Source organism: Carassius auratus, chromosome 11 (genome assembly GCF_003368295.1).
Source record: "Carassius auratus strain Wakin chromosome 11, ASM336829v1, whole genome shotgun sequence".
NCBI classification, from domain to species: domain Eukaryota; kingdom Metazoa; phylum Chordata; class Actinopteri; order Cypriniformes; family Cyprinidae; genus Carassius; species Carassius auratus.
In genome coordinates, this window is record NC_039253.1 from 15,427,039 (window position 1) to 15,452,749 (window position 25,711).

General features: G+C 37.3%; 2 protein-coding genes across 2 annotated transcripts; one reads left to right on the plus strand and one right to left on the minus strand.

Moving 5' to 3' along the window:
* Positions 1-2,480: 2,480 nt before the first annotated feature.
* cyld2 (cylindromatosis (turban tumor syndrome) 2) lies at positions 2,481-7,302 on the minus strand. The gene is made up of 13 exons (XM_026275667.1): positions 6,799-7,302; positions 6,074-6,200; positions 5,579-5,823; positions 5,318-5,480; positions 5,093-5,225; positions 4,900-5,007; positions 4,679-4,758; positions 4,496-4,562; positions 4,028-4,160; positions 3,793-3,901; positions 3,553-3,671; positions 3,224-3,428; positions 2,481-3,050 (listed from the first exon to the last, which is right to left on the minus strand). The coding sequence occupies exons 1-13, from the start codon at positions 7,219-7,221 to the stop codon at positions 2,878-2,880; spliced, it is 2,085 nt and encodes a 694-aa protein (XP_026131452.1). The 5' UTR covers positions 7,222-7,302; the 3' UTR covers positions 2,481-2,877.
* A 6,718-nt stretch (positions 7,303-14,020) lies between these two features.
* Positions 14,021-17,252, plus strand: LOC113111166 (protein snail homolog Sna-like). Its single transcript, XM_026275668.1, has 3 exons — positions 14,021-14,243; positions 14,665-15,174; positions 16,093-17,252. The coding sequence occupies exons 1-3, from the start codon at positions 14,168-14,170 to the stop codon at positions 16,275-16,277; spliced, it is 771 nt and encodes a 256-aa protein (XP_026131453.1). The 5' UTR covers positions 14,021-14,167; the 3' UTR covers positions 16,278-17,252.
* Positions 17,253-25,711: the final 8,459 nt, after the last annotated feature.

Below are 25,711 nucleotides of genomic sequence, written 5' to 3' on the forward strand. Positions count from 1 at the left end.
GCTAAATAACTGGGCCGAACAACAAACTACTGTGGTGTGTACATTGATCTTTGCTGATTTATTTATTTTTAGAATTTATTTACTTTTATTTAGCCATTAAACTATTACTATGTGCATATCTACACTCATATATGAATGGCCAATCAGAGATAATAATATTTCCTGGTTTATGTTTCAGAAACACTGTATTAATTTTACAATAATATAATATAATTTTATATTATATTATATAAAGAACCCATTTAACAGAACGATTGTTCGAGAATCAGACCTCAAAGTTTAGAATGTCAAGTCTTTATAAACTTCGTTATTGATGAATCAATGCTGTGAGGTTTCCATTAGAGGGCACCAACGCCTTCTCTTCAACCAGGCCTCACTATACATTTAAAACCACTGTAATACTTTTTATTTTTTGTACTTCATAGCAGACATGGGGACTTGTGACTTGGTGACTTGGACTCGAGTCGACTCGAGTCGCTATTTTTAGGACTTGAGACTTGACTCGGACTTGGAAGTTAAAGACTCAAGACTTGACTTGACTTGACTTGAGACACGATGACTTGAATGACTTGAGTGTTAATCACATCATGTTTTCAGTTTGAATATAAAATATATAAATTATTTTTTAAAATAAAGTTGATTACTCAGCTGGAGCGCAGGCTGAGAATAGCGTCGAGACTGGATCAGGACACTATCATCAGTCATGCCCTCTCTACCTTACACACACCACGCCCACTTAAATCAGATATCACATCACATCAACATGTCAGCCTGAGGGTTACCGACGGTCATCGCTTTTGTCTTCAATAATTCGCGCCTAAAAACGCGTGGAAAACGCTGGGTGCGCCGCTTTCTCCTTTCCAAAGCGCTCGGGCAGAAGTGCTCCTGGGGCGTCTGTTGCTAAGCATCCATGACACGCTCTCTCTCAATGGAGACGCGGAAATTTCAGCAAAGGATAAATGGATTTGCAGCACTAAAAATCGCTCGCAGTAGCTCTGCTACTAAATTCATTTCAAAATGGCAATCCATATACAGCTATGAACAGCTGTTCCTTCATCTTAGCTGAGCTTTCAACGTTGATACGGGAAAGGATGAAGCTGATTGGTTAGTTATTGTCACATGACCCGCGGTGCGCTTGCGGCATTCTGAAAAGTTTTAACAAGATGCGGTGCGCGTCGTGAGCGCGTTGCTTCCATTATGAGCGCGCATACCGCGCGCCTACATTGGAAATAGCGAACTTGCGCGCACAAAAGACGTGATGTGAACAGCCCCTAATGATCCGCTAGCAGGCCGTCAAAAAAATGCATTCGAGGGGCGGCGCTAGGGCTGGGCTAAGGGGGCATAAGCCCCGAATATTTTGTTACCTTGTCTTTCTCATAGAGCAAAACAATTAATCAGAAAAACAAATGTAGCTGCCGCGATTACCCAATCATGAGAAGTGCACATTACATACATATATATATATATATATATATATATATATATATATATATATATATATATATATATATATATATATATATATATATATATATATATATATATATATATACCCCATCACTCTCCTTCTTGCTCAAATAGCCCTTGATGCCTTCAGCGTGAATCTACAATTTTCATAGTCATGAAAATAAAGAAAACTCTTTGAATGAGAAGGTGTGTCCAAACTTTTGGTCTGTACTGTACATAACAAAAAAGTATGAAACAACTGAAAATACGTCATATTTATATTCTATACTGAGAGAGAGAGAGAGAGAGAGAGAGAGAGAGAGAGTGTGTGTGTGTGTGTGTGTGAGAGAGAGAGAGAGAGAGGATAAATGTAACAAAGTTTAATGTTGTATGTAAACTGTGTTTGAGAGAGAGAGAGAGAAAGAGGTGTTCAGAGAGGAGTCTGTTGGATGTTTAGCTGTTATTTGTTTTATGGACTCAATGTTGAAAATGTAAAACATTTCAAACACTGTTGGCAGAAGTGAAAAATAAATAATTTTACGAAGTTACAATTTTGTTTGATTCCATGATGTATTTTACTGAACATGAGTATTTACAATGCAAATCCAAATTATTTTAATTTACTGACAGTTACTTATATCTTGTCTTTTAACTTTATTAAGATCAGATTCTGCAGGTAAAATAACAATATTAAGGTGACTTGACTTGGACTTGACTTGACATAGCTTGTGACTTGACTTGACTTGACTTGCCCAAGAAAAAAATACTTGGGACTTACTTGAGACTTGAAGGTTAAGACTTGAGACTTACTTGAGACTTGCACATGTGTGACTTGGTCCCATCTCTGCTTCATAGCCCCCAATTATATTAATTCCTAATATTTTCAACGTCATCTGTAATTTGTTTCTGTAGACTGTAGTCATAAACACCAATGTGTAACATACAAATATGACCAAAAGAGTGAAAGATTAGTAAGAAACTCTGAAATCAACTATGAATTAAAAATAAGATTTATCAAGACAGATAAATGAAACTGGTGCTGCATAATTTTTAATGCCAATATAAGCATCCTACAATTTTCAATACAAATAGAATATACTAATCAGTATACAAATAAGCAATAAATCATGTAGTAATCAAAAATCATACCAAATGTAATACAAAATAAATCATACTGAACATACTTAACTATCAAAATAAATTACATTGTTGCTTGTGTATAAATGTATATCTCTGCCTAATAAAATGAGATACATCTAGGAGCCCTTTTAAATATAATACACTTCCATTAGAAGTCACAGATTAATAGTTTGCTGAAGAACAGAATGTCTCAGCAAAACATACGTATACAGTAATTCATGTGTCAGCTCTGTTGATGTAATGAGACAAGAGAAGGACACAGTAGTCCGAAGATATCAAAGATGTCTCTGCTCACTCTGTTCTCTGATAGAGACACATGTATGAATCACACAGCAGTCTGCGTACCATCTCACTGCTCTGACTCACATCTGCTGTGGACATCTCCTCTTCAGACTGTGAAAGGAAGTCTCCAACCTCAGGACAGGACCTGATCACAGGAACGTTGTAGCCACTGTTATCATCACCTAATGATAAAAATAAGGCAGTGAGGAATTAACACCCATTTTAGTGATAAATAGCTTTTTAAACAGTTATAGGATCAATAATGGAAGGATTAAAAAAGGTTTGTGATCCTGTGCAAATTACATAAATATATAAATGACATGTTAATGTGTTTGACATTTAACATTTGACATACCACATCGGTCAGCCATGCTGTCAAAGAAGATCCAGGACCGTGGGTTAGGCCCATATTTGACGAAAGATACATAATGGCTGGTGTTTATACAGAGGACTGCAAAAAGTTGCATCTGCTGCCTCTGTACAGGTGCATCTTCTGGAAGGTGATCTGGAACTGTAAGTTTTTGAGGAGTGTGTTCCTTTCGGGAGGAATGAATGTGAACCTGTAGAAAGAGGAAAAATATTTAGGTTTAGAAAGGCATATGGATGGAAAAAAAAAAAACATGGAAAATGCATTGTATCACAGAAATGTGTGCATTAAAAAGGTTTTAATATTTGGTGCACTACCTGTGTGTTGCAGGTGATGCAATACTGCTTTATTTTGCCTGGTTGGAGCTTATGGTCCATCAGGCACTGGACACACTCATATTCAGCAGGATGACCACACAGAAAACATTCCCGGGGAGCTGCCAGAGAAAACAGGAGAAGCATGAAAGATATTGCATCTGAAACTGTCCAATATCTGCACCCACAAAACAAATGTTATCAGGAGCAGATTTCATTTAGAAGCACGCTTGTTAAACTCACAACAATGCAAGATGTCTGTGATGTCCAGTTCTGTTGAGGGAATGATTTTAGGGAACATCTTGAACTTCTTTCCAAACCGTGGCATCTGAACTATAAGGCAAGATGGAATCTAAAATAAAAAAAGGTTTGATTAATATATGCAATGTATCTCCTAGGCAGGGACCTACAGGTTATGCACAACTGAATCAAATAAATTATAATCTAATTTACAATAAACTATAAGAAATGAACAAACCTCTTCAAACTTCAGATCGCTTGACACGAAGGACATCTCAAGCAGCTGTTGAACCGAAGGCACAGCTCGCACCTGATTCTTTTCTACAATGATCTGATGTGTATAAGCACCCTGTGCCAAGTCTCCACATGACCTAAAAAAGCACATACAGGTGTTAAGATAATAAGTTTAAGTTTGTTTACACAGAATGTACACAATTTGGGTCTGTAACATTATTTAATGATTTTAAAGAAGTATCTTATATCCATCAAGAATATAAATAAAGCAGTAATATTATTACTATTTAAAATAGCAATTTTCTATTTTAATATATTTTAAACATTTTAAATTAAAAATGTATTCTGTGATAGCAAAGCTCAATTTTCAGCGGCCATTACTCCAGTCTTCAGTATCATATGATCCTTCAGAAAAAATATGCTGATTTGGTGTATAATATAAAATAATACAAGCAGTGGAAATGAAACAAACCTGATTTTGAGCAAAGGCTCTATATGTAAAACTTGCTTTAGTAGTAGTGTGATGAACTCCTCTGGATCTGACGGAAATAGCAGTGTTTTAGAGATCAGGGTTCATTACATTAGCTCTAAGCCACAGATAAAAACCTGCTGCTCAGCATCAACAAGTAAATGGCTGCTATGGAATAAGTAATACCTTTCTCCTCTGTAGCAAAAGATTTGCAGCCCAGCCGTTCTCGAAACTTCATCACACTCTCAGCTGGAACAAAGCCCGTTCTGCAGAGAGAGGTCATATGAAATGAACTGTGAGTTTCCTGATGACTATAAACACACATACCCATATAAAGCGTGTTTACTCAAGCTCCGGCTATGCATTATCTTTGTTAAGTGACTTTTGTATGTACTAAGAGCCTTTACCTGCGTAAACGGTTCACAATGTCCCGTCTTAAAATGTTTGAAATGCCTTCCTCGCTATCTTCTGATGTGCTAAACATTCTGTTGAAAGCTACGGATGATGTGAAGAGACTGTAAAAACAGAAAAAAAGAAAATGCATCAACATGATGAAACAGAATGAAACATGAAATAACATGGGTTTCTTAAGATGTTTACCTAAAGAGAGTGGTGTCTAGATAACATGAGTTGAAGTGACCTTGGATTCCCCTCATTCTGCCAATCAGATGGGACAAAACGTCTTGCTCAGCAACAGGGGGAACATCTTCATTTAAATCTTCCAGGAGAGTGACTAAGAAGGGAAAAGGTCTTCATGTTTAGGCCTTTAACATTCTGAATGTTTCTGTAAGTAGAGGAATAATAAAGCAGACTGAAGGGTCTCACCTGAGAGAGGTTCAAGTGGTTTTGGGATCTCATTCGGGATGAACAGAAATCTGCTGTCTGGTTTGCAGTTGGTCAGTGGCACAAACAAGGCTTTGTTTCCTTCACATGTGAAATACCGCTTTGTACCAAATGTCCCATCCGAACAAGTCGTCACCTCATTGTCCTGAAAGGATTTGAGGGATGTTTTTATTATTTACACACAAAACACCACATAATCAGCACATGCTTTATACTGAGAGAGAAAAAAATGCTGATGCTGACCAGCTCAAGTCCTGCCCAGCAATTTCTCTTTCCCTCTGGGACTCCAATCCATCTGATCACACCAAACACGGTCAGCCCATTCAAAGATATGACTTCTGCCATAGACCCCACCTCCAAAGAAGAATGGGACAAGGACTGAATGGTACTTGACACGTCTGTGTTTAAAATGATACTTCCTTTCTTTGCATTGCGTGAGTTGAGAGCTGGCATGGAGTTGATGCGAGACACCGCTTTCCTTTTCAAACCTAAAAAGTGAAAACATGTAAATCATATTATTGCAAAAATCATCACCTGACCCTCTAAAATGTTGGTATGCAGCATGCTAGATACTACAAATTGTTTCAGCTTTGAGATTGACAGCATGGTTTTTCCAGTTTAAGATAACAATCTTTTCCGCAGTCTCTAGTCATAGGATCTCTACAATAACTCCCTGATCCAATCAATACCCATGAGAATTCAAATATGTTTTAAGGGCTAAATAGATGATTAACTGACCCAAATCAACGCTGTCTCTCAGTGGTTGTCTGGTGTTTAAATGTGATGGAGCCACCTGGACAATATCAGCGGCACTGAAGAAGGGAAGAGGGACAGTCGTCTTTGACAAAATATCATGTTGAGTGTCCTGTGAAAAGATTCAACAGCATGTCAAGAGATCATGTGGATTCTTCACACCATTATCTATTTTCTTTGCATTTCAAATATTTAGTCTATGTGATCATATCAACACTTATGTCACAGTTCAAAAGTGCATGTTTAGATAATGTAGCAGTACACAGCCATATCGGTCATGTTGATTCAGATTTTCTATTTCTATAGTAAACATACACATGCCCTCTAACTTATAAAAAATTATATGCAAAGAAGAAATACATTTTATAGTATTAATATTTATTTTTAATTTTTTTTTATGAAAATAAAATATTTTAATACATATTTAATTTACAGTAAAATAATAACAATCATAAAAATATAGAAATTAGAAACTAATTCAACTATACTGATTTGAATACTAATATACTATAAAATGCATATATAAATGTATATAATAATAATCATAAATAATTTCAGTACACACATATTATGTTTTATTGTTATATATTATCATTTCAAAATAAAATAAAATGAATACTATAGAATTAAGAGAATATAAAGTTGTTCAGTCAAATGTATGTTATTCTTCAAATTGCAAGAATTAATGGAAAAAGAATATCTTTCCTCACCACTAAATCCAGCTCAAATCCCAGCATCTGCAAGACTCCTGGCTTGTCTTTCTTGCCTATTTGAATCAGATTTTTGACCAGGCATGGTTGAAAGTCCTTCTTGTGTTTGACCACTACAAGATCGTCCTGAGCAAGAGCGCAGATTGCACTGAAGAGCTGGACGTTGCACATGAGCTCCAGTCGTCTGCTGGCAGGTGAAACGAACAGAAGTAGCTGAGCTTGGTGGCGTGTGAGTGGGTATGTGTCCTGCTTCTTCACCGTGCCGCTGCTCTTGGCACTGCCACCTCCTCCATAAACCATTCCTATGAGATCTCCTGCTGCTGTCTCTGCATCCGCGCACCCAATAGACCCGCGAGACAAACCATTCTTGCTTCTCCTCACTACAATAAAGTAGCGCTCCTGTTTTCCCTCGTTTAGCTCCATGCTGAAGGATGAGTGTCTGCGTGTTAAATGACAGCCGACGCCTTATGAACACAGGAGTCAGTTATCTACTTGTCAGTCGTTATGTCATTCCGACATTCCATTGCTCACATCATGTGAGTCACATGCTACAAAGTCATGACACTGGACGCCAGGAACTAGGAAATCAGACAAACCGTCCACAAAAAGCTACACTAATTGATATGCATTGGTTGACAATATATTATTCGTAATTATTTTTATGCATTTGCATTGATCTGCAAGATTGGATGTTTTTTTTAATGAGCAATACAGCTTATATATTTTACATCGCAAGTCTTCCAGTTGGCTACTGAACCGATTATTAATGAGTGTTTAACTCTGACCCAAAGACAATCTGAGGGTATCAAGAGTCTTTTTGCCATTTTTGGGACCTGTGAAGCAACCCAGCCTCGAAATGTTTGCTTAAGTTAGAGACAGCTGAAAAGAAAATACGTTTTGAGCGATCTCACGTCTTAGTCGCCGTTTAACATATTCAAAAGTCTGTAGGCCTGTAGTTCTGTGCATGTGCACTTTTTTTCTGTACTTTGGTTGAAAGCACCTGACCTCAAATGCCTGAGTGTCTGAACTCTTTAAGTTGATAAACCTGTTTTGTAACTTGTTCTTTTCATTGTCAAATACTTTGTTAAAATATTATAAAGGTTAAGAAGTCAATTTAGTATGCAAGGAGATATGGGATAGAGATGAATGCCTCCAAACATACTTCCATATGCATATTAGAAATGTAGGCAAAATAATATCTTAATTTGACTGAACATATATGAAAGCATTATAAGTGTAGAAAATTCTAAAAATACATATTTAGGTTCATTAATTTTAATTTAATTCCATTTTAGATTTACCTCTTTTTCTCATAGTTTGGAGCATGGCCCATTTACCCTTCTGTCCTACAAAGAGAATCATTATAATATGACATAAATATTATCTGACTGACTGTAGTTATGTAAAACACTGCATTGCAAGTTACAGTTCAACAGACCACACCTTTCCATCAACAACTCCATATGTAGAAATGGAAATGGGTTAAACTATGAGTTAACAGACGACAACTCAGTCATGCATTGCACCTTCACATGCTTCATGTGCTCTGATCACTTTCTGCCATTGTCAAAAAATATCTGTGGACGTCACAAGGCATATGGCATAGCTGAAATTTATCTTGCAGCTCATCAGATCAGGTGATAAGTATGTAAATGTGATAAAGGTGTTCATCAGACTTATGTGATAGCATCTCGTATGAGATCCTTTAACAGATTTTTTTTATGTAACTGGTGAAGATGACATACATCACTTATTAGAACAAGACTTGCATTTTATTTCTACAAAATCAACATTATGAAACATTTAGTAACATGTGATTCTGTTGACATAACATGGCCAAATTGGTTTTACACATAGATGGCAACTGTCCAACATCAAGTGAGTTGTGTATACTGTTGCAAAACCATCTTGGTCTGTTACATGTTTGATTATGTCTTGGATGCACTCAAATCACCCGTTCACATGACAGCACCTGCAATCTGTAATGTTTATGCTGCAGGGCTATAATGTCCTGAATGAGAAACAAAGGAGAAAAAAAACTGAATAAGCGATGAACTGTAAACGTTCTCTCTGTTCTAATTGAAAATCAAGTGAGGAAAACAAGAGAAAGAACTTAAGGGGATAGTTCACCCAAAATCTTTCTTTGAGGAATGCAGTTGCTGGTAGCCACTGACTTCTGTAATATTTTTCCCCTGAGTTAAACTGTAAATGTGCATCTTCTACAGCACATGATGGAAACTTTCAATGGACAAAACCCCCAAAATGCAGTAATCATTTAATACTGTGAAACCACTGGATGAGAGTCATGTCTTATACATTTTATATTCTTTCATACTAAGGACAGTTTGACCACATTAATTAAGACAAGGGCTATTTTGATGACTGGGCCACAACTAGGCGAACCTAGGCTCCCCCTCGTGGTTTTTATAGAGCATTACATGAAAATAATAATACTGGTAATAATGATAGTAATAATAATGAACCTATCTGAAATTATCTAGATTGTGCATAACTTTGCTTTATTGTTTAAAATAAATTGACTTGAAATATCAAATCAAATTTTTAATTAAGCACAGTTTCCATATTAGTTTAATGTTACTATGATAGAAAACTAGAAAAAAAAAGGAAAATTCAAAGGTCCTTAATTTTATTGCTGCATGACAGTTTACTACACATGTACTTTCAAATGGCCAACAATATATTCGGAGCCATAATTTTAGCTGCCACTGGATTCATTATACACTACATTGTAAATATATATATATATAAAGTTCAAGAATATTCATATCATGCTTTTATTTTGAACCAAGGTATTTGCATATTTGTTGTTTGCTTGCATGATGCCTATTGACACTTTATGCATCTTAGTGACTAAAGTTGCGACGACTAGGCTGATGGAGGATCATGTGATGTATGCGAGAGTAGCGTTGAGGAAGACGCTGATGAATGTGGTTCTGCCGCTGAATGCAATTGCGGCTGAGATTGTGGCGGTTGGACCGTGCCTGAGCCCGCTGGATCCGGCCCACCTGTGACACTTTGACCAGAGCTCCGGCCTGAGAGACCAACCGCTGAGATACTCGACTACTGCTTCGAGCAATAGGGACTTCTGGTTCGACAATGCTTTAGAAAGAGAACAAAAGTGTTGTTTTAACCTCACAGCAGGAATAAAGTGATACTGACTGTGGTCTCTGAGCAGATGTATTGGTTTTACCTTGCATCACTGACCAGGCTGGCAGCACACTTCTCAGTGCTGGACCGGTTTCCTATTACCTTGAACTGCACCTCACTGGGTTCAGGGGATGCCTCTCCATCTACAGAAAATAATAACATATACCAGGGAAAGCTGTAAGTTAATAAACACAATTGCAACCCTGTTATGAGACAACTGTTATTTGTTGCCGAACAAATTGATCAGTTAATTAAAATATATTTTGAAGAAGGTTTTGCCCACACAATGGAGGTCAGTGGGGTCCAAAACAATGTTGTATTACACAGATTTTTACTGTAGGAAAAAAAACTGTAAATGATGACAAAATTTTCATTTTGGGTAAACTATCCATTTAAATGAATGCAAATTATTATTTGAAGACCTTAAATTAACTGCACTGTATTTTAACCCAATATTTCATGATGGTCTCAAGCAACTTGATCATCTTGATAATCATAAATCATGCTTTTGAGGAATGGTTATTTGTGCATCTCTCAATCAACATTATATTGTATATTTGTACATTTCTCAAACAACATTGTAATTACATCATGTGAACTTCTTATTTTTGGTCATATAAATATCTGCAGCTGCAAAAGAATGAAAAAAGTGCATATTTTGCTCAGTTTCGCCTTCTGTATTTTTTCTGCTTGAGTATGAGCTCCACAACCTCATATTCTCTTATATGATTTTTTACCTGCCAATTATTTCTGCCAGTCCATAAAGGGTTTTCATATCAATATGAGACATTTTTATTGCTGTACTCACCGGCAGCATTGACCAGTAGCCAACCCTCCTCATCCACTTCTGGTGACCCTGGTTTTGGTACAGCTGGTTCCTCAATTGTTTCATTTACACTTCCAAAGAGCAGGTTTGTGAGCCGCTGAAGCATTGTTATCAATCAAGTGTGCTTGTACTGAATATCTGAAGGTCAACTCAATTCTTCACTCTGACGGACGTTATGAGCAGATCTCAGCAGTACAACTTCAGCCAGACCTTTGGTAGAGGAGAAATGTGAATATTATAAACGTAAATACTATGATAAAGCTCCCGTTTTGAATTAGCGCCACTAATCAAGACTTGAATAAAAACCAGGCTAAAAGTTATTTTAGGCTCATATCTCATATTGAGGTCAGTCTTCCAGGCTTCTGTCAGGCTTCATTATGAAACTCTACTTTTCAGTTTTGAAAACTATAAAGTAGTGATAAATTAAAAAGGAACATTGTATTAAGGCAAGCTCCCTAACACAATGGCTTTCCTCTTTCAATACACACGTAGAAATTCAAAACATTCAGATTACGCTGTGTTTTTAGTAGAAACACATATGTTTCTTTAGTTAGAGATATGTTCAAAATGTGTCTGTCATGTAAAACCTATATTTGACGATATTTGTTCATATAGCCACAAAGATGGATGAACTGAAATTTGGGAGTGTATTGTTGGACCCCTAAACTCCATTGTAGGTGTCCATCTGTTGTCCTCCAGCAGGGGGGTGTGCCATTAAAACAATACATACATTTTCTCTGAAAACACAGCATCTGCGTGATGTGGAAATTATTTAATATCTATGGTTTTTATGCAGGGTCTTTTATTACCATTCATTTAATTTTATTTATTTATTTATTGGTCCCTCTCTTTTAACACTTGAATAATTTAGAATGGCATGTCGAGGAAAACAAGGGCCAATGATTTATCTGGTTGTGCAATAGGCTACAAATAACGTTACACACTAAAACAAAGTGTCCTGTAGGAGAAATGTAATCAACAAATACTATCACATCACTATCAATAAATGAAGCAGCGTCATGAGCGTCGATTATGATTAAGACATATAGTAGCCTATTATTATGTATTAAATTAAAAAAATATATATAGGCTACATGGATATATACAAACAAAACAGATTTAGGAATATAAATTACAGATAATCTCACACAGTTTAAAAAGAGGCTGAAGTGAAACATACTAACGTTACCTGCTTCTTTACAGAGCAACAGATTTTCCGACGTCTAAATCGTTAAAAATAAATCTTTGGTTGTTTAATCCGAGGAAGAGGTGCAGAATATATGTTTTATTATTTTGTTTCTTTTTACTTTTAGAAACTGTTCCATGTAAATTATAGCACCGCAGTACAGATCCCAACGAACAGCTGATAATAAAAACAAAAAATCCCAATGATGTAGCTCCGCCCACAGTTGAGCCCTAGTCCAATAGGATTCGTACACAAACCAAGGGGTGGAGCCATTATTTAACGGAATGTAGTAACCGTTTTTAATCTATAACAACAGACATGGGAACAGTGTTTAACACTAAATAATAAAACTCATTGGTTGAGCGTGAGTAAAGCTGATCCCAGTTCAGCTGTAGAGGACGGTAGAATGGCATGTCGATGGGCGTAGTCACAAATTTTGAAAACTGCAGAATGAGCGCAGCAACTGACAGTAGTAATTATTTGGATATGAAAAATAGCGTTTTTTAAAAGGCATAGTTCACTCATAAATTAAAATTAGCCTTTAAGTAGTTCCAAACCAATATGGCTTGCCATCTTTTGTGGAAAATTAAAAAGGGAACATTAAGCGGACAGATTTAGTAACTATTTAGTAACGTTTGGAAAAGATTCAACCAAAGTCAACAGTGAATAAAGCTAAAAGTGTAACATTTTACAGTATCTTTCCGCATTATTTAGAAAATTATCATTAAATTCCCTTTTAATGCCATGAATAAATCAAACTTTATTAAAATAAATGGACACATTAGTATTAATATTTTAATGTAATTAAAACGCTTTTTAAGCAAATCTGATAAGTGAGTAGGAAAACAATATATGTACACTAACGTTACATATTTTTATCACGGCGAAATTCTGCTAATAATAATAATCAAATTAAAAAAAGTAATGTAAAATCAATTTAAACAGAATTCGATATATATGTTTAAGCCTCCTAAACACCTAATAAAAGTTTTGTGTGTGTTCATCAAACATTGTGGACACAAAGTTCTTTCATAAAAAAGTGATACACACCCGAGGACCAAACTGCAGAAGTGATAAATAAATATGTCTATAAATAAATAATAGTAAAATAAATAAATTATTTAAAAAACAAGATAAAACCAATTAATTTGTAATAAAATGCAATCCTGAAATAAAAATCTATATGAATTAATTTGTATTACCCGCTTTCTTTGTTAGTCATTTTCTGTATATTTGTTTTTTATTTATTTTTAATTAACATAACACATTTACATATTATATATATATAAATATATATATATTACATATATAATATGTAAATGTGTTATGTTAATTAAAAATAAATATATACATACACACACACACACACACATCGCAAAATAACCACATTTTATCACCACAAGGTGGAGCCATAATCAAACTTGTACTTTCACCCCAAACTCATTCCAGGCTCGACTTGACATCTGTTGAAAAGTGCATTGTGCACTTGTCAGCTATATCAAAACTAGGTAATAAAACATATCCAGAGCACGTACATTCTAGTGTATTATATATAATGGCCTTGACTTTGAAATAAAACTTGATGACAGTTAACATTTCATTACTAAACGATGCATCTGTACGAACCAAATCTAGCATATGTGTTTTGCTACGAAGTAGGACTTGAGTAGATTTATGCTGCACACGCTAGTTCTATTATCCTCCATTATATGCAGACTTTGGAAATGGTAAACAGTTCCTTCACAAAGGCTTTAATTTAAATGAACAATCTGGCTTTTTTACACACATTGGCATGAAGCCACGATGTAAACAATGCATTTAGAACGGCTAATTTACATGATCTTAATAGGCATGAATTAAACATAGCACTTGTGTGTATTACCTGCGAAGTGCGCTCTGGCACTTTCACACCCAGGCAGCAGTCAAGTGCTGGGTAATTAAATGAAACACTGACGACAGCGATGGATGTAGGCTGTTCTTTTGGGCGGGTCCAAATGGACGTGTAGTACCCACTTTAGTCTGTCAGACTATTTTAAATAAGTACAGACTCACTAATTGTAGTCCAGATCGGTGTTCACGTTACGAGAACTGCAGATTGGCGAGGTCGCTACATTTAACGGACTATCTGAAGTGGAGAGATTTCAGCGAGAGTTTACCACCGAAAATAACTGGACTGGACTGAGTTCAGCATGCCTCGATCATTCCTGGTAAAAAAGTATTTCACCAGCAAGAGGCCAAACTACAGCGAGTTGGAATGTCAGAACGGTCAGTTTTGGTCTATTCTTTAAAAATCGAATCGATCTAAACGTAAAATGTTTTTAGAGAGCAAAACCTGCACAAAGACTGGCTATAGAACAACATCTGTATTTATGTGCGAGTTTTCATCAAGCATCGATAAATCTGACATCATTATAAGATGTAACTTTATATACATTTATGTAACTTTAAAAGTTATTTTGTGGAATTTCGAATTGAAGAAAATGAAGAATGAAGACAGCTAATTTTCTTCACTGTATCTGCAGATTATTATTTAAAAAAATAGTTTCTACTTCTGTTGCAATTATCTGCCTTATGCTTTTTTTTGGCAATTACTTATATTATCACCTATCAAGTTATTTAATTTGAGTGTTTATGGTGTTAAAAACATGATTAGGAACTTATTTTGTGTTTCTCTCTCACCCATCAGATACTTTGCCAGACAGATACCCACTAGCAGAACTTCCAGCAGTCACCAGCGACTTCCCAGTAGCTTGCTTGACCACTGGACTGGTTTGGGATGTCAGCTTGCTACCCTCCCTACACGATCCCACATCCCCATCCACCCTTTCCAATAGCCAGGGCCCGCTGGACCTCAGCTCCCCGTCCAGCGTCAGCTGCAGCAGCAGTGGGGAGGAAGATGAGGGTCGCACCTCAGACCCACCGAGCCCAGATTCCTCAGACACCTACCACCCCCAACAGACCAGCAGGCCGAGGCGCAACAGCAAGAACAGAGCAGGACAGAGAGAGGACAAGAGCGAGGCCCCTGTCCCAGCCACTCGACCGGCCTTCTTCTGCAAACACTGTCCCAAAGAATACAACAGTCTTGGTGCCTTAAAGATGCACATCCGCTCACACACACTACCATGCGTCTGTCCCACCTGTGGAAAGGCATTCTCACGGCCCTGGCTGTTAAGAGGACACATTCGCACACATACAGGTACATGAACAAACTTAATAAATGTTAAAGGCTTATTTCATCAGTTACTAACACCAATTTTAGTTCATGCTGATTTGGATTTAAAAAAATTGTAAGGACGTCTCAAATGTTAACAATTTATTGTTAAAGAGTAAACATTGTCAATTTAGCTTCAGCTAATTAAAATTTTTTTTTAATGTATTTTTAAGATAAATTAATTTTTAATTTGACTAGATTTAATTAAAATTATAATTATTTTTAAAGATTGTAGCTGAGCAAATATCTTCTACTTTGCTTTGAATATATAAAAAACTATTTCCCTTGTTTTAAATTATTATTATTATTATTATTTTAGATTTAGAAGAGTAAATATCTTCCACTTTTTTTTCTTTGGAATTTCAAAGGTCCATGAAAGAATTTCGATTTTATTTTACCTTAAATGTTATAAATGTGTGTGTGTGTGTGTGTGTTTGTATATATATATATATATATATATATATATATATATAAGGTTTATATCAGGAAATCTCTAAATTCTTTTTTCTCAATTTAATTAATGCAATAGCACAAGTTTAGTAATTCGCTCAGTCACGTGTGTTGCCCTCAATAGAATTGCTTTTCATTGATCACTCATTGTGCTGACTTCTTTTTAACAATGACACAATAGGACAATCTTATCAATCACTAGTGTGAGAGCAGAGATAAGCACAGATAAGGCAATCAAGAATGCTAGGGAGCACTTGTTATCATCCTTGCTGAATAGCCATTTATTTTGTGTACCTGTGGTTGATTCAATCAGTTTACCATGTGACTGTTAGCTATTGCACTAACATTGTTTTTTAACAAGGGTATTTACTTTTAGAAAGGACATTTGTGATTACAAAGCACATTCATATAACTGTAGCCTTAACTCTCTCTCTCTCTCTCTTTTCCCCACAGGTGAACGTCCGTTCTCTTGCCCACACTGTAACCGTGCCTTCGCAGACCGCTCTAACCTGCGCGCGCACCTGCAGACTCACGCAGATGTGAAGAAATACCAGTGCAGCACCTGTTCTCGCACCTTCAGCCGCATGTCCTTGCTGCAGAAACACAGCGCAGCCGGCTGCTGTCCCTCCACGGCCTGAACACACCATTTTATTTTAATTCAAACATGGTGCCTTGTGAGATAATAACACCTGCACATAGAAGCAATATGCGACAAGAAAAGGATGAAGCGGCTTTTTCCTAACCAGATTACTTCAAATGAAGGAGTTATGAATGTTTAAAGTATAATAGCTGTTCAGTGAGGACTCCTGAACAAGGGACAGCTGCTGTCAGGTTGGGGGTGGGCTCATATGTAGGGTATGTCTCTCAGCATGACACACACACACACACATGCAAACATAAACACACTTGCAAACATAAGCACACAGACAGACAGCTGTGCTGTGGTGCGGAGGCAGTGTGCTAACAGGTGCCACGGCCCTGACCGTCACATCTCTGTTAACAGGTGGCATCTAATATGTTCTCTAGAAACACGCTTGGACAGAGTCGTAATGGACCACAGTTGACCGTGTGTGTGTGTTTTTTTTCCAGTTGGTTTTAGTGTGTTGTAACCTGCATGCGCAAGGTTCATCACTTGTTTTTACAGATGTTTGTTCTTTTTACTACAAGTTTTTTTTTTATTACTCTTTTATTTCTCTTCCTTTTGTTGTACAGGGACTGAGTTTTAAAATGCACTCCAATTTACCAAAGAGTATTGAAGTCCTGTCATTTTGTATTATTGACATGAATGATTGGACCATTGAAACCAAAGCCATGCTACTTTTTGTAATTTAATTTTTTTTTTTGCTTTTTTGTACCTCAGTGTTTTTTCAAGCGGTGACATGCAACACTTCTTTATTTTTGTCTGGTGTGAAGAAAAGGACATTCTCAATAAATAGACTACAACGTTTTTCATATTGTGTCCACTATGCTCGTGGACACATCGACTTCGATATCACAATTTATTGACTCCACAATTTTTGCATGAAATGTCTTAAAACTGAATTGAGTTCAGTGCAATTTTTTTGTATTGGTCCAAATAATTTTCAATAAAATAATTTAAGTTTATACAAAGACTGAATCATTCTCACTCAATTTGAATTTGGTGCACTTACGAAAAAATGGGGGGAAAGACTCACCCATGGATCCTCTGTAGTTGATGGGTGCCATCAGAGTGAGAGTCTAAGCAGCTGATAAAACATCACAATAATCCTCCAGTTGATCAGTTAATGTCTAGTTAAGTCTGTGTTTGTTTCTTATTCTCTGTTCTCTCAAATCAAAATCCACTGACATTTGTTTAGAACGGCTATCACTTGTATATAATAATTCTCTGTATATTTACGTCCCGATTCAGAACCCCTTTTCACTGGAGAAAACAAAATTATAGCTATATGACTCATATTTAGCTGGAATCAATAGTTTAAAGTTAAACACCTTAATGATTCATTTGTGACTTGTGACCTGCTTTTCAAAATATGTTAATTGAGGAATTGCAGTTGTGTGGATTACTTATGGATTACTGATAAGTTTTAATCAGCTGTTTGGACTCTCATTATGATGGCACCCATTCACTGCAGAGAATCCATTGGTGAGCAAGTTATGTATTGCTAAATTTTTTCCAAATCTGTTTCAATGAAGAAATAAACTCATTCACATCTTGGATGGCCTGAGGGTAAGTAAACGTTAAGCAATATGCGATTTATTTATTTATTTATTTTTCACATTTTGGATTGTTGGATTTAGATTGGATTGTTTTGGTCTCCTAACAGTCATAGTTTCCTTCTGTAGAAGAGGGGGAGAGGCTATCAGATGCCTATGTTGGATGAAAAAATAATTTTACAAAATTCTTACACTACATGGTTGGGCACATAGTGCATTGTAAAAGTGCATCATGGACAGTACGTCATTTGGGACAGGACTTCAGTCATACCTGTAATCTTATGGCTCATACTATTTGAAGCTGTTGAAATGCATTATTAGGAAGAGCTGTGCTTCATTTCCCATCAATAGGAGTGACTCACTGGTTTGTAACTGTGATGTTTGCTGGGTGGCAGGTGAACAGGTGAATGCACTGTGACAGCACAGGGACAACTGCATGCACCTGCCCCACACACCTGTCAAACTGCACGCACGCACACACACACACACACACACACACACACACACACACACACACACACACACACTCGCTCTCTGCAAACAAAACGGTTTACCCAGAATGGTCTCCTGGCCTGCTTATGCATACGGATGTGTGTTGATCTTTATGTGTATACTCAGATCCATTTTTATATACAAGACATAAAGATGCCATTGTGGCCTGATTTTAGTCATCTGAGCGCTCTGTTTTCTTTAAACTGTAATTTTGCCCCTTGAAGAATTGCTGTGAGGCAAACTGATGGAATGTCTTACATAAATATTTTCATGTTGGAAGCTTTGCTTCTGAGCGTTGGAAGAGTTGTGTGCGCTGCTCTGATGTAAGGCACTTCTATCTGCTGACCTCAAAACCTGGCCTGTGTAAATGTAATGCCTATATAATCATACTGTGCTAGGATCAGATCTCTGCTATGGAAGCCTGTTTCCACCTTGGAATACAAATTAAAATGGCTACTTTATACATGACACTATGACTTCTTATCTCACAATTGTGACTTTATTTCTCAAAATTATGACAACAAGCCTTAATAATAACATAATTCTAATTTGAATCTCACAATTTTGTGACTTTTTATCTCACAATGCAGCTTTATGTCTCACAGTTTTATATCTCACAACTTATCACACAATGATTTATCTCGCAATGTGATTTTGTATCTCACAAATGCAACTATCTTGCAGTTGTAACTATATATCATCTGACTTAATATCTTAAAATTGCAACAAATTTCCCGTAATTGTAACAGAATTTCGTGATGTGATTTCCTATCTTGCAACTGTGACTTTATCTTGCAGTGAGACTTTATATATCTCGCAGTTGCAACTTTACACCTCACAATATGTCTTCATACTTTGAATCTTTGACTTTGAATCACACAATGTGAATCACACAATGTGATTTCGTGTCTCACATATGCAACTTCATATCACATATGTTTTTGTATTTCACAGCTGCAACCTTATACTGGCCATAGTTGCTTTGTTTCTTAGTTTAAAACTTATCTCACAGCAATCTTTTGTATTTTCTACTCTGAGGCTCAAAAAGGCTTCCATACATGTGTTGTCCAAATTTGAAGGCGAACAGCACTCGTGAGCTCCTCAAATGCTAGTAGTGGAAACGCAGGTCTGCAGTAATCAGACCGAATGGTTGAATCCAGACAGTGAGTCAGCTGCTGTCAGGAGCAAGCGTGAGTTCTCATAGTAAGTGGAGGTGCATTTGTGGAGCATGAGGTAAGTCCTTCCATGTCCTGTCCCAGATCTGAACGTCTGAAAGAGTGTTAGTATGAGGAGCTTCTTCCCATTTAGTCACCCAACCACTCACAGACAAGCACAATCACTGGAATGCATGTGTCAGGTGCTGACATGTAGTTTATGACACTGAGATGTAATCCTTGGGGGGTGGGGGGGTATGGGTGCTGGTTTGGAAAGAATTGTTTAAGCTTTACGTTTTGGTGATCCAGCTGGAATTAATTCATTGTTAGGTGCAGTGCAATGGTAGAACGACGCAATCCTCCAAACGGTCTGGAAAACCGACAAGCAAACATCTGTATGGAAGCAGAGCAGTTACATGTGGTCGATTTGTAACAAGCCCAGAGGGGAGGGAGAGACGGCCTAATGAGATGACGTTATCAGAGTTGCTGTGAGAAACTTTTAAGAAGAAATTCCTGACAAAACTCAAATCTGCTCTGTCAGCAGGTAAAAAGACCTCAGGCTTATATATCTGATTCATCTTCAACTTTATTCACGCAAAAAAGCACATTTCCAAACCTGGAAAGTTTACGGTGAGCCAAAACGTCAACTCACCACCAGAGAGTTTGCTGTAACACAACCCGCAGCAATATCTAATGCATATTCTGTGCTAAGAAACGCAAACTAAATATGCACTCTCATACAGTTGTTCCTGAGGGATAATGAGACGTCTGGCTCTGAAATCGGAGAACTCCTTCCCCACTGTGCATTCCCAAGTGCCAGAAGGTTCACTGTAATTTACCAAAAGTGGCTGCTGCTGCTGCTGCTGCCATAAAGCATGTGTTTAACATTCCAGCTCTTTTCTCATGGCTCATGTGTGTCTATTATATTCCCTTTCTTTTGCTCTTTCTCAACTTTGGATGGCTAAATTTGAGCACAAGTATGATGTGTCTTTGCCTTACTTCACATGAGGATCATCTCTCTCCCTCAGAGACACTCAAAGTCCCAGGCAGGAAATGGGAGTTTACATTGGCCTGACATTGTAGGGAGAAAACAAGTGGGCTCAAGTGTTCAGTGACTGCAGTAAGGCTGCAGTAAACCCCATCCCCCCACTCAAGCTTCCCTCCCACGCACGCTCTCCCACTCAGTCAGGGGGAGAGCGCCGCTAGGGCCCTGGCCAGGACTTGGGGCTCAGGGCCTGAGATACAGGAAGAAGCTGTCAGCCTCTTATAAACATGAGCGGTTCTGCACCCACGACAAACTACTGCCTGAGGGAATGCTCCAACGCCGCCGTACTGTCTGTGTCAAACTGGCTGCATGAAAGTGCAAAGAGTCACGTGTTTCTCACCACAGGTATTCTATACTTCAAGCATCTCAGCTGTTATCAAACATCTGTTATGTCTTCTGAGTCTGGAACTGAAAGCGCTTGTTGCCCAGTCGGTCGATGAATAAACAGACAGCATTAAAGCATGATGGTAACTGGTTACGGACCGCCTTCCAAGACATCGTCATGTCTGATGACCTAAGAACAGTGCTTCTAAAATGAAAAAACACATAGGTAAATCAGCGGTATGAGGGCCCTGTACATGCAAGACGCAGAAAAAAGCATTACAAAATGAAATATATTTTATAACACTCAATATACCTCCAAAAATATTAATATATAATTTCCTGGGAGACTACTACAAAAATAGTCTGTTTAATATTTTTGAAAAATTTAATTTTCTATAACATAATTTCAAAAGTGTATGTTTTATTCATAAATTTTCAATATTATTATAATTTTTTTTTCGTTTGCTGGATGGGAATTTTAAGAGACTGATGAGCATAATATTGATTGTCTTAACTACAACAATATTATCAAATATGGCACTGTGTTACTTGCAGTTCATTGAAAGTGAAAGTGTGACTTGACATACAGCCAAGTGGTTACCCATACTCAGAATTCGTGATCTGCTTTTAACCCATCCAAAGTGCACACACACACACAGCAGTGAATACACACACACCGTGAACACACACTCGGAGCAGTGGGCAGCCATTTATGAAGGATTTTTCTACCTGAATGTTTTGATCTGCAATAATGTTAATTTATAAATTAACAAACTTTTCAAATGCTCCACCAGACACCTGTTTTATTCTTTCAACCGACTGACTGTCAGGCTTCAAGAGCAGAATTGAGGGAAATTATAAGCATGCAAGGACACATCTGTTCTGGAGGCATTTAAATGAGCAGATCAACAATTAATGGATACATTTGTTCCTTGATGACTACCTCCATATACTGCATTTTTTCAGGTTCTGAACACAGTCTATGCAATCGAGTGTAAATCATTTTAGATTGAGCTCTTTTATTTCAGATTGACGGACTGAACACATGCGAGAATCACACATCTCTATCTCAAAGTTCACCTTACTTAACCCGCATCTTTTAACGTCTGTCCATCAGATGTGGCCCAGTACAAACAGTACTATTCTAATTACAGACAGAAACACTTCTGCATCAAGGTCTCCCATGAACAATAGCATCTAAACAAAACCACTAAACAAAATGCAAACAAAGGCCCTCATCTCTCTCTCCAAGAGCTTCGTAGTTTGCCAGAGGGCCGCTGGAGAAGCAGAAAGACTTTATTACAGAATAATGAATCACACACTCACTAAGTCACAGGGTTGCTGAAGATGAATGTGCTCTCTGTTGGTTTTCCTGGAGCTGTGTGTTTACTAACCGATGACGCAGGCTGCACTTGATCAGAGACATGTGTTTTTGAGGTCTCAGTTCCAGTGAGAAGCCAGGGGAAGGAGAACCGAGCGCGAATGTGTGGCGCCTGGGCTCCCTTGGCCCCATCTCTGCCACACACACAGGGGTTGGGGTAACTGTGGGGGTCACGCTGAGAAAAATAAACCGTGTAAACCTCAGGAAAGGAAGCATACTGCAGCGAAGGAGATCCACATTAAGCGAGGCCATGAAGCCTCTAATTTCAGTCTGTGCACTGGTTTTGAACCTCATTGCAAGTCGCAAAAATCTTCTCATTTGCTCAGAGAGCAAATAAAATGTTTAAGAAGCATGCCATTATAACCTTAGTAATAATAGCTGTTGAACTTAAAGATCTGTCCACTAGTGGCACTAAATATGACTGCAAACATGACTTTTTTCAAACAGGTTTTAATATAATGTTAATTTATAAATATACTTATATATAAATGTTTAATTCATTTTCATTCGTAATACATATACATACTATTTTAATATACATTTTGAAATGTGCATTGTGTTTAATGTAACATCCTGAAACCTTAAAGATGTATTTGTATATGTAGAAATTAACCTTACCTAGATTAATAGATGCTAAAAAATATTGTTCGTTGTTCATTCATTGTTTTAAATGCATTAACTAACTTTACCAAATAACCTTATTATAAAGTATTATTGAATCAAACTTATGTCCGACTCTTTCAAACAAACAGATTGCAATTCCATTTGCTGCCACTAGTTGTGTATAAATTACACACTTTACCTTTAAGGCCTAACAAAAATTTTGCCTGGTTCTTGATGAATTATTAGTGAGCGTTTACTACATTCATGGACACGGCCCATTGTGCCAATTAGCATGTAAGTTCATGACACACCACTTAACTTGAAATATCCTCAGCGATGCACATTGCTTAAAGTCATGTAGAAAATGCCTTATGACTCACGTCTGAAATTCTTGCCAAAACAAGAGAAACATCCTTGACTGTAAAAATGAATGTAGGCGTTGGCTGAAAAACGAAGCGAGAGGGAAGTGAAGCACATGGAGGATGTAAGTCCAATTTTAGGTCTCTGCCTCACAGGTCGTACTTAACTTGTTCCTGAGCATAGCGGCTTGTATCCTGTGCTCAGCTCCCGCTGCCCAGGCTTTTCCTCACATTTGCAGAGGGAAAAGAGTGTTGTTATTCACAGGTTCAACCTCAAATGGACAAGTGTCAAACCTTTACTGTTTGATCAATGGAACCTTGAGGCATTTCGAGACTTTAACTCTTGGATTTCCTGTTGTTGTGGACCTGTAAAAGCGAGCGTGAGATGGAGAATTCCAGACAGGGTGTGTTCTGAACAACTGTCCTTCAATTATAAAAAACAAAAATGAATGCTTGATTGATGAAAAGCTGTTTATACACCAGAATCACGTGAGGTGGCTCTCAGTTTACCGAACTAACTAAACAATTTAACACAAACTAACACTCAGTCTATCTACAGCTGTCATACAACATCATGCAACCCACTAGCACCTTCCCCCAACACAAATATATACGTCCAGGGGTGGTCTTTGTTGCAGCAGCCTCGTAATGATGAGAAGCACTTTGCAACCTCGCGGTCACCCTGGTCTACAGGCAGTCTTTAATACTCTATAAGGCATCATTCTGATCCTCTCATCCTGTTGTTTGGAGGAGTCTGACAACCCACAATCTCTAAACTAACATATTATGAGAGGGGGGGATTTGCTCATTAATGTCAGAAATGTTGAGCAGGAAATGAGATGAAACTCCTCCAAAACTCACAACCACACGCATTCATAATCGCATATATATTATCATGGGTTCATCAAGCTCTTTTGATGTGAGATTCGACTCCGGACATCCCTCTTTTGGGGGGTTTAAAAGGCTCATCATAGGGAATATAATGTTTATGTATTTTTCAGGGGCCCTGAGAGAAAATGGCCCCCTATACGTTGGATATCAGTCACATACCACATTTGAGCCCCTACATATAACAGCAATGAATACAGGTTAAACAAAGCAGATATTCTTGCCTTCTAGTGCTCCTCTGTCAGTTTAACAACTCTCACATGCCTAAGTGATTAAACACCAGCTTGTTGTTTTCCCTGCCCAAAGTAAAAAGGCTTCATGCAAAGAATGCTGAAAGATTTGCCACCCAACTGAGCTTTGGGTTATAGGAATGTTGGCTTGAAATATAAAAACTCTAATGAGCCATGGACATACAGTCTAAAATCAAAAAGTTTTCAAAGGTAAAGTCAGTTGTGTTATTAAATATCATCATGGTAGCCCAAAGTATTTCCCTTCATTCAACTTCTTGATTCGCTCTGACATCAATTTGTGACGCAGAGACTCTGTGGTGACCATGAAATCTAGACAGAGTAGATTTGAAACAGATACTCCATGTAGGGGAAGTACGGGAATCTTAGGAGGTCATTTATAATTTAAAAATAAAATAAAAAATTGAAGTATAAAAATGTCTGTACATCCAAGATAAATGTAAGATAATAAGATGTGTTTTATAAGATGTTATAATAAATGTAATACAATTAATATCAAATTATTTAATTTTGAATTATATATTTTTTTCTTGTTTTTATTTTTATTATCTTTAAAATGTAGGAGTAAAGAGTTTTGCAATGTTCAGAAAGATACCTTCCACTGTTAGCCATCAGAAGTACTGGGTAACGTTATAAGAATAGCTCTTCCTCTTTTGCTCCCATGTTCACTTACAACACATACACAAAGGAAGTTGTGTGTTTAGGCAGCAGTATGTGGTCTGGTGGTCTTTCACAGCACTGTCTTAATACAGAGCTCAATCAAAAGAACCTGTCTCTCACTGGAACGCTAAATGAGTGACACTCACCCACCATACCGGACATTCACACCTTAGATCAAAGAACTGTAGGATAACAGCTTTTGCTCACATACCAGTAAACCTTGGCCAGCCCCCTCAACCCACCCTCACTTTTAACACCCCAGTGATAAGTCTGAAGTGGGCAAATGGCGCAAACACCTGTCTGCAGTTCAAACAGTGACATCGTCTTTGTGCAATCACCTGTCGGCCATCAGTTGTAACAGGGATTCTCACTTTTATGAAGCAGGAAGGGGCTTTTCATTGTCTCCGCGACATGGTCGGTTTGTTAAGTGGTTTGAGTCTCTGTGCATGGACCAGAGAGCTTGAATAACCCTCTAAATGGCCCTTTACAAAACAAACACTCATGTTTGCTTAGAAAGATTCATTAAATGCATGCATTAAAGAGGATGACACCTATGTGAACTTTTTTTTGCAACGCTACTTTCCAAATAGGCCACAATTATTTTGTATTCAATTGTTTCGATATGTATTTTATAAATGTTCATTTATATTTGAAAAGAGTTGAACTAGTGTTGTAAATCTCAACAGAGCAAACCCAGAAAAGAGGGATGAGGAGAACGAGAG

What these genes read in the sequence shown, in the direction of transcription:
- cyld2 (XM_026275667.1), bottom strand. Translation starts at nt 7,221, where the DNA reads ATGGAGCTAAACGAGGGAAAACAGGAGCGCTACTTTATTGTAGTGAGG. An exon ending in GAGAGACAGCGTTGATTTGG is followed by an intron (nt 5,824 to 6,073) that starts GTCAGTTAATCA and finishes TTCACTTTTTAG; the next exon opens with GTTTGAAAAGGAAAGCGGTG. An exon ending in TTTTGCTACAGAGGAGAAAG is followed by an intron (nt 4,563 to 4,678) that starts GTATTACTTATT and finishes TATTTCCGTCAG; the next exon opens with ATCCAGAGGAGTTCATCACA.
- LOC113111166 (XM_026275668.1), top strand. Translation starts at nt 14,168, where the DNA reads ATGCCTCGATCATTCCTGGTAAAAAAGTATTTCACCAGCAAGAGGCCA. An exon ending in CGAGTTGGAATGTCAGAACG is followed by an intron (nt 14,244 to 14,664) that starts GTCAGTTTTGGT and finishes CTCACCCATCAG; the next exon opens with ATACTTTGCCAGACAGATAC. An exon ending in ACACATTCGCACACATACAG is followed by an intron (nt 15,175 to 16,092) that starts GTACATGAACAA and finishes TTTTCCCCACAG; the next exon opens with GTGAACGTCCGTTCTCTTGC.